Source organism: Pteropus alecto, unplaced genomic scaffold (genome assembly GCF_000325575.1).
Source record: "Pteropus alecto unplaced genomic scaffold, ASM32557v1 scaffold81, whole genome shotgun sequence".
Classification (NCBI taxonomy): domain Eukaryota; kingdom Metazoa; phylum Chordata; class Mammalia; order Chiroptera; family Pteropodidae; genus Pteropus; species Pteropus alecto.
This window is the reverse complement of record NW_006433378.1, coordinates 8,114,564-8,128,269: the sequence shown is the minus strand read 5'-3', so window position 1 is coordinate 8,128,269 and position 13,706 is coordinate 8,114,564. Positions and strand designations below refer to the sequence as shown.

At 35.5% G+C, this 13,706-nt stretch overlaps 1 protein-coding gene and 1 pseudogene across 1 annotated transcript in view; both read right to left on the bottom strand.

The window, feature by feature from the left end:
- The window catches only part of GPR149 (G protein-coupled receptor 149), a 46,998-nt gene extending 33,494 nt beyond the window's left edge, over positions 1-13,504 (bottom strand). The window contains exons 1-3 of the mRNA XM_006908212.1: positions 12,494-13,504; positions 11,295-11,487; positions 7,049-7,506 (exon numbers count right to left, since the gene is read on the bottom strand). Coding sequence (XP_006908274.1) covers positions 7,049-7,506; positions 11,295-11,487; positions 12,494-13,504 — 1,662 coding nt within the window. The remainder of the gene's footprint in view (positions 1-7,048; positions 7,507-11,294; positions 11,488-12,493) is intronic.
- On the bottom strand, positions 8,309-8,427 carry LOC112476955 (annotated as a pseudogene).
- Positions 13,505-13,706: the final 202 nt, after the last annotated feature.

Below are 13,706 nucleotides of genomic sequence, written 5' to 3'. Positions count from 1 at the left end.
GAAGAGAAATTGAACAGAGATATAATTGGGTCCAAACAATAGACTACAAATGTACAGAATGGCCAAGCAGCAGCATGAACAAAGGGCTTAAGGGTGATAGCTGATGTTAAACACCCCAGAAGTGAGATATTGGCTTCAAAGTAAATGGATCTGATCTTAAGATGCAGTAAGAGTAGAGCTTATAGAGTAAAGGAGAAAAGATAGCTTGGTTATTTGTTTGATTCTGGATTTTACATAATTAAAGGGCTATGGGTTACTATGAGTTTATCATGAGGAAGGTTGAGGTAAGTAACAATATTTAGTTAGAATCAATGAGAAAGAAATGTAGTGTGAATAATTGGATAACCATTTTCCACTGATGTAACAGCAAGTGGAAGAGGTAATGGTTCTGGATGGTCCCAATAGGCAGAGCAGGACGTGGCGAGAGGCCTGGGGCAATGGGTGCCTATCAGAACCATCTGGCCTAACTTTGTTTATTTTTAACTTCTTTAAATCGGTGAAATATAACACACACTCGAGGGCTTTAAGGATAAATAGGTAGCACAAGAGAGTATAACTACTCCCTAAAATGAAAAATAGATTATTGCCGGCATCCAGGGACCCCACGTGTACTTTCTTGCTTACTCTTTTTTTAAAGGCAGACACTGCTCAGACTTCTGTGATAATCATTGCCCAGCTCTTCCTTGTGGTTTTAACATTTTTGTATGTATTCCTAAACCATTTAATTTAGTCGTGCCTGCTTCCTAGCTTTATTAAATACAACCATAGAGTCTGTGCTTCTTTTCTGTTTTTTTTTTTTTTTCATTATATTTGCAAAACTCTTCCACATTTTGTGTAGCTTTAGTTTGTTAAATTTCATTGTTTTTGTTAGTGGTTGAACCAGAGTTTGAGGGGCTTGAAGCTTGAAGCTTATATTACTTATGTTGGAAAATATGCTTCTGTGCATGGTATTTCTTATGAATATATCCAATAATTTATTTATTTTAATGTTGATGGCCTTTTCATTTATCCCTCAATATTGGGGCTTGCAAAAACATAAACATGTTCTAGGATAGCACAGTCCAGTAGAACTGCAGTGATGGAAATGCTTTATATTTGTGCTGTCCAATGCAGTAGCCACTAGCCACCTTTGGGTACTGAGCACTTGATTTGCAGATAACACAACTGAGGAACTGAATTTTAAATTTAAAAAACTAATTGATTTAAATTTAAATAGCTACATACAACTTGTGGCTACTGTATTGAATAGTGCAATTCTAGAGTGTATACCCAAGAATGGAAATGCTGGAACGTGAATCATGTATATATTTAACTTTTGTAGATATTGCCAGACTGTTTTCCAAAGTACTTTTAAGAGTTTACTCCACCAGCAGTTTATATGAGTTCCTATTGTTCCATATTCTCATCAATTCTTGATGTTGTCAGATATTTAATTTTAGCTGTTCTTGTGTGTGTGCAGTGGTCTCTTATTGCTATTTTAATTGAGATTTCCAGATTATTAATGATGTGGTATACCTTCATGTATGTTTATGTCTATTTGGATTCCTTCTCATGTGAAGTACCACTATATACTATTGGATTGTCTGTTATTTTCTTATTGATTTATTGGTGTTCTTTATAAATTACATATTCTAAATACAAGTCCTATGTTGATTATATATTTTTCAAATACCCACACACAGGAAGTTTTAAAAACATAGTGAAACCGTGCTCTAACCCCAGACCAGTTAAATCAAAACGTCTGTGGGTGGGGCCAGGGCATTTTTAAAGTTTCCCTAGGTGATAGTAGTCTTCCCCTGTGAGGTGAATAGATTAGAATTTGGTGTAAGAAAATATTTGCTAACCATAAACTATTCTCTGAAGCAGTTATGGTATTGGATATGTGGCTGTCTCCGGCATCAGATGGTCTGGGTTTGCTCCCAGACTGGAGGAGATTGATGAGACATGACAACACATGCAATATGAGATCAGAGATTAGATTCTGGACCACAAAGAGGAAACCAACAGGACAACTGACGAAATTGAAATGAGGTTTATAAATGAGTCATTAATTACCTGATAATTACATTATACTCTTGTAACATTTTAACATTAGTGGGAGCTGGATGAAGGATATATAAGAACTTTCTGTACTATTTTTAAAACTACTTTGTAAATCTAAAATTAGTTCAAAATAAAAAGTTTTAAAAATGTAGTGCATTTCCAGGCACTTGAGCTCAGGTAAGGCATAACTACTCAATAGGAAGTTATAGAAGAGATTCAAGCCATAGCCAGGTGGTTCCAAGACATAGCTTTTAAGATTTCCTTAAACTATGAGATTTTTTAAAAAAGAGTGTTAACAGAGTTCTTATTTTAAAAGATGAATTATAGCATCCCAGCTAAGCTTTGATCTAAGGCTAATCCCCTTGAATTTGTGGAAAGTGAAGTTAGACAGCTCAATTTTACTTCATTTCAGCAAATAATGAATGCTGCGAGCACCACAAAAATGTGTTATGAAATATTTGAATTAGTTTACATTTCATTTCACTTGACTTTAACTTCCAAGACTTTAAATACTTGTGAACAAATTTATATTCATGGATGAGCTTTCAGCCATACTCCAAATTCTAAACTACACCATATATTTACACAAAGGACTCAAACAATTCAAATCAGATGAAAATTATATTCTTAAGTGAAGAAAAGCAGATTTTAAAACAGTACATGCAATATGACTTATTTATTTTTTAAGTAAAAATATATGTATGAGAAAGAGCCTAAAGTTTCATATGGTAAAATATAGAGTGATTAATTCTGGGTGATTGGAAATGAATGTTTTTTCTTTGCTAATCATAAATTTCTAAATTTTCTAAATAATTATAATAATAATCATAAAACAATAAATGTTTTAAAAAAGAAAGCAACATAACAATTTTCCAGGTCTCTGAACCATTAATAATGAATGGACTGGTCCAGACAAATGGATGTAGCCAAATATAAAATATCTATACTCCTGACAGTCATTTATGTTAGGATGACTGCCTAGAGGCTGCCGATGTGATAAATGAATTTTTCTCCTATGGTCACTTCAGTTAAATATGTCAAAAATTACCCAGCGAAAAAGTTTAAGAACTTGCAATTATTAAGCTAACAAAGTCACAAGAAACAGTAACATCTTATGCCTGATTTAATTTTCTAATAGTTTTTTTTTTTTAAATGATGAGAAGATGCATTTTTTTTTTTTTTTTTTAGAGAGAGGAAAGAGATATATGTATTAGGTTTTTTTTTTCCCTAGTATAATTTCACTTTATGGGGCATATATTAAAGGATTAATTTAGCCCTGCTCTTTAAACTAGTATCCATCTCCTAGTGATTAGACACTAAGGCAGTACTCCTTAAATTTGCATCTGAACCAACTGGGGGATTCTGATTCTGTAGGTCTGGTATGGGATTTCGATTCTGCATTGGGGCTTTGTTAGAAATGCAGAATCTTGGACCCTACCTCAGATCTACTCAGTCACAATCTACATTTTGACAAGATCCCCATTTGACTTATTTGCACATTGGGTTCTAAAGAACTCAACATAGGCTAGTTCAATTTTTGGTTTCTATGATTTTCTATGAAAAGTAATATTTTTAAAAAAATTATTGAAATCAATGTTGCTGCTAAACTGTTAGCAAACAACACAACTTCGATTTGTAAAACTATTTTTAAATAGTTAAAATATTTTCCTTAAAATAAAATTTCTTTGATTCTCAGGTGACTTTACAGTTAGTTCTTGTTGACTTATTCCACCTTATGCTAAGTGGTTTGTGTAGCTAATCAGATGTATTCACTTCCCCCTGCTTTGTCTCTCATTTGAGAAGGATTATTTCAGAATCCATCTTTCTACACTCTACTGATATAGAGGAGGACCTTTCACCTTTTAGATGCTATAATGATAAGAATATAAATGGGATTAAGGGGCATAGTTACAGCATATCTTTGTTTCTGATTTACAATAATAAATGTTTCTAGAGCTCTAAGACAATACATTAAAAGCAAAGCGAATGGAACCCATGGGTAATTTGATGAACTTAGTATTAAAAGAGAAAATAAGAGTGATCACCCACAAGCCACTAAATTATTTGATAAATCCAATTTTCTTTATAAATGACAGAACTTTTCGATTCCAGAAAATCGTTGTTTCATTTGAGCAAAAGGCACACCATGGCTGCCATATCAAAACTTTGGACCTGAACAATTCTGACATGGCTGACTATTTTTCTGAACATTTTAATAGTGAACTGCTTAGCATTCTACCTATTAGGGGTCCAAAAATAAGTGATCATGTGGCTAAGTTTAATACTGAATTTCAGTCTAATAAACACGGTCAACTCTGATAAATTTTATTGGATCACATTAAAACCTGGGGAAGTCATTCTAGTACTATCTTCATTACACTTTAACCTTGATCTGACACTCTCACTCCAACCACAATTTCCAACAAGATATATTAAGAAATTGTTTACTTACAAACTCTAATATAAAACAATTAATGCCTATTATAAAAATAAAGAAGGGCTCACTAATATATTTTAAATCAAACTACTTTTTTTTAAGCCTAAGAACAAAGAACACACTATTCAATATAGTCCCGTTAGATATGATCGATAAGTTGAGCCTGCACATTTGAAAATGCAACCATAGAAAATGAAAAGAGAAAGTTGTTTTCATAGAGTTACTGCAGTGTCTGCTACAGTTTAATGTATCACTATAAGTGCTTTCAGAATAAAGAAGGACTTGGAAGAAAAGGGTGAAATGAAAGTGCTTTTCAAGTCACCATCTACTCCCATAAAATAGCTGCTGATGAAGAACAGAGTGAGACCTAAATCTTGTCTTTGGTCATAGAAAAAGTACTCATAAACTTTTCAAGCCTAAATGTATTTTGGTTATAATGTTAACCTTAAAGGGAAAGTCATACTGATAACATCAGCCTGTGGCCTAAAGATTTTTTACTGTCATTTTTAAATTTATGATATATTTCATTTAATTTCAATTAGTCTCTGAAAATAAAAATTTTACCTTCCCTAAACATTATATTATCTAATCTACCACTAATCATTTTTTCATAACCACCATTTTAGATCAATTTCCTGAACTACTTGCTCTTCACAGACATTAAAATATTAATATTTAATAAGAAAATTTTTGTAGTGAAAAGATATCTGGATTGATCAAAGTTTTGTGCTTTTCATATATCATTTTATTTTTTGATTTACAAAGGTTTGTGGGTAAATTGTGCTTCTTCATTTTTATAGGACTATATACTTATATATAAACAATGTCTGATCTTTCATATGTTTCTAGGTATGGTTAATTGTTTATGTTCTCTAAACTGCAACCAAAACTTTTACATGAGGGCTATAAGTTGTGATATTTTAGATAATAATTTCCAGTGTTTTAACAAAATGCATAAGAAAACAGAGTCATTCCTTTCTATTCAAAATAATGTTGAGTGGAAAAAAACAAGTCCCAGAAGACTAGGTACAATATGATACCATCTTTAGAAAGCTCAAAATAAGCAAAATTAAACAGTTTATTGTGTTAGAAATACATTCATCTGTGATAAAACAATAACACAAAAAAAGCATGAGCAAGATTCAAGATAGCTATAATCCCCAAGGGGTAAGCATGAGGATGGGATAGGGCAGTAACACACACGATAGGTGCAAGTTATTGAGATGTACACACACACATGCATGCACACACACACATGCAGATGTTCCGTCATAAATATTACTTAATTTTTAAGTGCAAGAAAACCAGGATGTTTAGACTATGTTTAGACTATTCAGGTACAAACTGATGAAATTTTAGGAATTCCCCTCTTAAGTGTGGTACCATATTGTTGTAAAAATACTGAGAGCATTGTGTCACTGTATTTTATAATTTATGGCAAAGATTTAGTGATGTTCTTCTGAGCTACCTAATCATTTGGCAATATTAATAATTATTTTAATAATATAATTTTATACATTTTATTCAACTCTTTAAATGATGATATAGAGAAAGACTAGTAGTTTTAATTAATCAATAAGAATAAAAGGAATCTCAGATTATTCTGCTCATCTTCATAGTTGGTGTTATATGGTCATTCATTGTTGGTGTTATATGGTCATCCAATGAATGCATTATTTCTAGTAGATATTTCTAGAATTATGATTTTGATTCCAGAGACTAGGTGCAAGTGGACTTTGATCTCCATTAAAGCCTGTAGAAAGGGCTTCTACTCCTAATATATCAAATAGTGTGGAAAGCAAGGGCTAATTATTAGATATGAGAGTTTAGAGAAAAGAATAATCTCATTAATATTATACTGTACATCTCACTCTCTCCTAGATTCCAGCAGGCTGGAATCTAGGAGAGAGTGAGATGAGATTAAGGTGCACATTCTTTCATGTTTATAAAACATAATAAAACCATTCTTTGATCTTTCAAGAGATGGAATATTCAGCAGGGCTAGCAAAGGCTCACTTGGGTATATTATAAAACAGCTCTTTTTTTTTTCTTGCTGAGTACTAGAGGGACTAGTTGTAGCAAGATTAACAGAGAAGCTGTTTAGGGTAGTTGCAGCAGGACTGTGCTCCTCACCACTAGTTGTATAAATAGCTGCCATTACATTAAAAAAAAGAAAACTTCTCTTTGGGACTTGTAGAATACTTTTTGAGTAAAGAAAAAAATAAAACCTACAAGTTAACTAATTTGAAACAAGTTCTGAGGGCTTAGTTTGAATTTAGATAGATTACTTGAGTCGAAAATAGAATTCTCTCCTCTTCTCAAAGAGTCTGTTTAACTCAGCCAATCTCAACACATAAAGATTTTAAATGAAAATGCAGAACTAATTTAAAAAAATTTAAAAGTCCTTCAAAAGACACCTTGAAATTCTTTGAAATAAAGTTTAGTATCATGGAAATTATTTGAGAAAAGCAGAATTAGCCTTGGACTTAATCAAATGAAATAATCAACTGAACTTTTTCATATTTGGTCTCACTTTTAATTTCACAGGAAGAACAATCTTTACAGTACCTGACGAGGGGTTCTTTCTGATTTACTCCTGCACCATTCCCAGTCTGAAAGGTCTGGTTTCTGACTCTCTTCATGAGAAAGTCTTCTTTCTGGCCCTTCCAAAAATGTGGTTTCTTCATAGTGAATATCACCTTCTGTTTCTTTAAGGAGCAGTGGATCAACGCCCTTTTCATTGTAGGCATCCCGTTTAGCCTCTGTAATATCAGTATTAGTGCATTTGTTGATGCCTTTTAATGTGGAGCTGTCCAGAGAAGGCATAGTGCTGATTTCCACTTTTATGGTATTGAAGACTTTATGCGTGTCTCTCTGAGAGTCTTTTGTAGTTTTGCATTCATAGTTCATGAGATTGAGAGAGGAAGTAGAATTTTCTTCATCATCATAGTAATCTTCATGTGCTATTTTATAAATTCCATAACTTTGTTCGAATGATAGATTGAATTCAAAGCCTCTCCTCCTGACTAAGTAAAAACAAAAACAATAGTCCATGGTTGGGAAGGTAGCTATGAACAACAGTTAAACATACATTGTAAGTAAAATTAGGAAAGTGCACTTAACTGATTACTATGACTATCAAAACTATATTTACTTCACAAATTCAAGTCATCTCTTCACTCTAGGCCTAATTTTTCTCAGTTGTACAATGAAGGGCTTTAACTGTTTACAATTCCAAAAACCCTGCGGTCTTTAAAGCAGTTTTATGTAACAAAAATTTAATCATAAATTATAAAACTCTCATTGTAGCTTTTTCAGTCTTCAAATTATCTTTATATTTCTTTATTTTGGGATAGAATATATTGTTTATAAATTTTATTTTGCTTGAAATTAATTATTAAGTAGTTTTTAATATTATGTGAGTTATTCAGCTGACAGTACTGCCAAAAGATATAACTGCTTTAAATATTTTAATGTATAATATTCCTGACATGTTTATAAATACATACATTAAAAATTAGACATTGCTTTAGTACAGTTTTTAAATTTTTAAAATATAACAGGTTCATTTTTGACAAATAAATTTGGAATGAATTATTTTAAAAATCAATAGATTTATATTTCTGTGAACTGAAGCATTTTGTAACATATGTAAACCTGATTAATTACAAGATAAATGTAGCAGGAGTGCATAAAACTTTTTATTTTTCTTATTTTTCATTTTTTATTTTTTATTTTTAAAATTTTTTTAGGCGAGGCAACCCTTGGTTGACCTCACAGATTGCAAGGACCTTGTCAGCTTACAATCCTTTATTTTTTACTTTTTTACGCCTACAGCACTTGGTCTTCCTAGGTGGTCTCCCATCTAAGTACTAACCAGGCCCGACCCTGGTTAGCTTGCGAGATCAGACGGGATTGGGCTTGTTCAGGGTGGCATGGCTGTAGACAAAACTTTTCATGGTTTAAGTCAGGTGAAATATGATGGTATCCTAAATATAGCACTACTAGTTGGTGGCTATAGTACAAAGTTTTATTAGAATAACCAGTGAGAATGTTAACAGAAAGTGATACGATTTTTTATGTAAATGTCATTAAATACTAGATAATTTTCATGTAGTAAGTTATAATCAGATGGTAGACAAAATACAATTAAGTGTTTCGGTTTTCATCTTTCAAAACGTTGCTCATTAAAAAAAAAATGTTCTACTTGGATAGTTCTGTGTTTTGTAGAAGATACTGAGCTATCCTAGTGTTATTCACATGCTGATTTTATTACTGAAAATTTCCCAGAACTGAAGATTTAGAAACCAGTTTTGCTGATTGAGAAATGGAATTTATAGATATACTTAATTATTTGAGCCAAAACATTTATTGAGCTAGAACATGAGAATTTCTATTCAAAGAAAATGGAAAAGTAGAAGCAGATGTTAATATTTTATACAGTGTCTCACTTATACATCTACTTACTTTTTTCTAGTAATATAGTCCAGTAAAATTAAATTAGGAGTTTTGACTTTAACATTGTAAAAGTCAAACAACATTGTAAAAGCTGAAGGAACTAAAAGGATGTTTTAGTTATTGGTGCATTTCTCTTTTCTCTAAAAAAGATATAAAGTGACAAATTGTCAATTTAGGGGCATTAAGCAAATAAAAACTGTTATAAAATCCCAGGTTTTTCATATAACAATAAAATTGATGTTTGTGGCTATATATTTTATTAGTTGAATATTATAGCTATGAAATATACAAAGCAAAAATGAGTAATGTTTTCGAAGGAGTTTTCAGAATGTGTCGATGGGGAATCTGTCTCCATGTCATGAGGTACAAGAGGCAGTCTGAAATAGGTTATGAGAAAAAAGTGGAATTGTGATAGAGTCCATGGGGAAATAGAGCTTCCTAGGGCCAAGTTATGCACACAGGTCATTTCATTTAAGACATCAATAACACTACATAATGAAAAGCTTATCTGTCCTACTTTACAATTGAGAAAACTGAGGCTGATAGAGGAAACCAACCTAAGATTACTTACCTGGTAAAGAGATATGAATTTAAAGCTAATTGATTCCACATTTGTAGTTATTGGTCTATGTAAAATTGCTAATCAGACACATGAGAGAAATATGTTAATGGAAGCAGAATGTCTCAGATGTGCTGTCTTTAAATTAGAGGAAGTACTTTAATTATGAAGTATAACCCATAGAAACATATCTTTAGTGACTTTCCTTAACACTAAAGATAAATTCTGACTGAGGTAACTAAAGTAAACAATATAATGTTTTAACAATATAACAGAGTTGACAGAGTTTGACTAAGAACTTACAAAAAATTTAAAAACCATCAGAATGTAGTTAGGATATTTTGAAGTCTGTAGTACATTTATGAAAAAGAAATAGAATGCTGTATTTATTCTGTAAAGGAAACCCCTAGATGATTAGCTTTAGTCTTTTGCTTTAAGTACATCTTGATAATTACAATTATAGACATAAATAATTATATCAGCTTATAAAAATAATTCCTTTGAGTAATATATCACCAGATACTCTCATTTTGTCAAAAAATGAAAACTGAAAATCTGATTTTATATTAAATATTTAACTATTTAAAAAAGGAAACATCATGTTATGCAAACAAAATGAGTCAGAAAATCTTCTGGTCATTTGAAAATATTTAGACATACTAAATTTTAAATGGTAATAATATGTGGAAAGTGACCAGTTCCTGATTATTCGTAAATGGTTATAAAATGTTTATAAAATAATACTGTTGCAGAATCAATTCAGAATATATTTTAATGTTCTCCAGTTTACATTCCTAAAGTAGTCTGTTATGAACTATTTTCATTTACCCTTCTCTGGTAAAGAATAATATACTTGCTTATTCTGAACAACAGATAATTAATAGAACAGTTAATTCAGCATACAGTAATGCATTCATAGATTTATTAGATGATAGACCATCATGTCTTTTTTCTAGAATGACAAAATAATATTCTTCTTCTTCCTGGCAGAGTCAAAATATACAGGCCATTCCTCAGCTCTCCCTGTCTCAGTATGGGAACAATTACGCTCTAGTGAGTTTTGTAATTGACCCACTCCCATTCTACATATACTCACTAGAACATACTTTTTTTTTTTTTTTTAAGTAAATAGCATGGCTAGATTCATACATAACATACATTAACAAACTCTGCCAACTTTGTCCTTTCTTAAAACTCAGGTGTTGCTGGAGGGGGCGCATTTTGTGTGTTTTCTAAAAGCAGAGGTATATACTTAAAATTTGGGAACTGTTTTCAGGCACTTTTATTGCTTACTCTGAAGACTTTTCAAAACCCTGGAAAAATACAAGCAGCAAAATAATGAAAATGCTTTTCTTTACTGTTTCATTAAATAATAATGCACTATAATAGAATGAGTTTTTAACTCTTCTGAGAGTACATCTTTTTTTCAGATGCAGGCTTTTCAATGTAGACTTGGATTTATTTTCTACCCTGAACTAAGAGCTGTGGTGGATATAACACCTAAGGGCCTTTGTTGACTCGAGCCGTTTTGAATAAACTCTTTCTCTTCCTTTTTTTACCTAAAGTAATTATACAATGTACAAGCACTTCACAGAGTTGTTTTAAACCTGCCTCATTTAAAACGTCCTACACTGAGCTAAGAATTGTTTCACATTATAATTTCTACCCTCTATTTACCATTTACATTTGTCTTTGGACTCTACATTCCCTACTCAGGCAACTTCTCAGTAGACCACTTTTCTGTATTTGACTGCATGCAAATTGCTCCTAACTGCTACTACATTGTTGAGGACTTACTTTTTTTCCCATCTGATGCCATTGCATATGCATCCTGCTTACAGTTGATGATGCAGCCACAGGGCAAGTGGGTCCAGCGTTTGGACAAGACAAATACAGGGGTTACAGTGGTAGCCAGGAGGGTTAGTAGAAAGCTGAGTGTCTCAAAGGGAAGGCTCTGAAACCCCACCATGTACTGGACCGCCATGTTGATCTGCAAAGGCAGAGAACTTCAGACATGTTCCACCATCACATTTTCCACTTCCCTGGGCCTTTCCCCCAAGCATGCTGCCCCAGCCCCTTTCACTAGGCCCCTTTGCTGCCTGAGAGCCAGAAGCTCTGCTTCTGGGCTGGTGACCTCCGCTTTGCTGGTGAACAACTAGGATTCCCTGGAAGGAGGCCTGCTGCTCCAGGCAGCACAGGGCTTGAGGGTTTTTCACTCCGAGTGCCTGGTCTGTGTCTGCTGCCAGCTCAAGCCTCCACCAGAGAAGCACAGTCCTCAGAGGACACAACTAGGAAAACAAGCAGGTGTCTGTGAAACCTGAACCTAGTACTCCAGATGGCCCTTTGTCACATCCCCAGACCCTCTCTTCTGTCTGGGTGTGCTTGTCCATATCAAGGTGCCACCCCACCACCTCTTACCTGGGATCCTTCATGGAGGCTTGAACAAAAGCCTGTTTTCTCTCTCTCTCTTCTCTTGCTCTCTCTCTCTCTCTCTCTCTCTCTCTCTCTCTCTCTCTCTCTCTCTCTCTCTCTCTCTCTCTCTCTCTCTCTGAGACTCTCCTCTCTCCCTGCTAGGGATGGGCGTTGCATCCTTACCAAGTAGGAATGGAACCCAGACAAGGGGACAACAGAACGTTGGGTGTAGGGGAACACCTTTTTATAACTACCGCCTTTTCTGAATACCCCCAGATTCCGCTATGAGAGAAGACAACACTCTTGGCCAACACAGCGCTAGGAAAACTAAGTCTCTAACTCCTGAAAGCACTCCCCATCCACTCCCCAATTTTGAAAGAAGCACTAAGCAGCAAAGCCTTCTCTGAGATTTAGCGCTACCCTTTAACTGCCTTCCTACAAGTGCGTCTCTAAAGCCGCGAGATACACTTGGAAGCAGACTTAACTGCACGTCTTTTGGTGACTCCAAACCAGGGACGCTGGTCCCAACACACTCACACTGTCCGGCACACACACCCGCGCACTGTGAGCGACTGCACTTTTACCATCATGGGCAGCCAAAGGGTGACTTTTGTCAGCGCTAGGATCAAAGAGAATCGCTTCTGTGCCACGCTCACGGTGAAGCTCCTGGTGCCACATAGAGTGCCCCGGTTCTCACTCCTGCAGGCTGCGGCCCCGTTGGCACCGCGCTCCAGCCCTTGCCCCACCCCGGTCCTCGGGGGAGGACCCGGTCCAAACACGGTGTCCGAGCTCGGGGAGCATCCCGCAGAGCAACGCAGGGCAGGACCCAGAGCATCATCTGGGGACAGGGAGAGCACTCTCTCCCCAGTTGGAGGGGTCCCGGGAGTGGAAGCTCCACGGGAAATTTCCTGGTAGTTGGCGTAGAGTCTCAGTGGCTCCTCCGAACACAGCAGTTGGTGGGTAAGCGGGACCGAGAGGCCAGCGAGGAGTCCAAAAGCCGAAATGTACACAGCGAAGAGGAGCAGCACGTAGGAGCTGGAGCAGTCTGCCAGGCAGCCCCAAGGCGTGCGCACAAAGGCGCCCCAGCCACACAGCGGGAGCGCGGAGAGCAGCAGACTGACTGCCCACAGGGTCAGCGCCACGCCGAGCACTTGCCGGGATCTTCTGGAGGCTGCCTGGCTCCCTACAGTCCTGCGCATCGCGTAAAAGTTGTATGAAACTAGGAGAGTCGCCTTCAAGTTGCTTGAGAGGCCCTGCCATAAATACAGTAAGGCAGAGGTGGTACACAGAGATTGGAAGTAGCCAGGGACTTCGGTTAGCCACTGCAGAAACAGGAAGATGGTGACCGACAGGACGCTCATGAGATCATCCCCAGACCAGGAAGCCACAAGCATGGACACTACAGTTCTGTTCTGCATTTTCAGCAGGGAAACTAGTGAATAAATGCTGCCTGCCAGGGCTGCAAGAGTCATTAAGCACGTCAGGCAAAAAAGGTAGATATTCAGAGTTCCTGGCGGATTTAAAAGGTCTGTCGAATTATGATTTTCTTTCCATAGGCTAGAGTCATTTGTTAAGTTACTGAGAAATGCAGGCATTGTCCTAGGTCAATATTTAATTTCCCTTTCAATGAGTCTGTAAATATTCTCAAAATAAAGCAAGGCTATTAGTTGCAAATCAGATCTCATTTCTCCTTCCAAGTTTCCCTCTAGATATTCCCCCATCAGTCGAGCAGAAAATGGTCAGGCATGTCTCCTTTAGATCTGACTCAACCCATTTTTAAAATTGGGTTCCATTTAA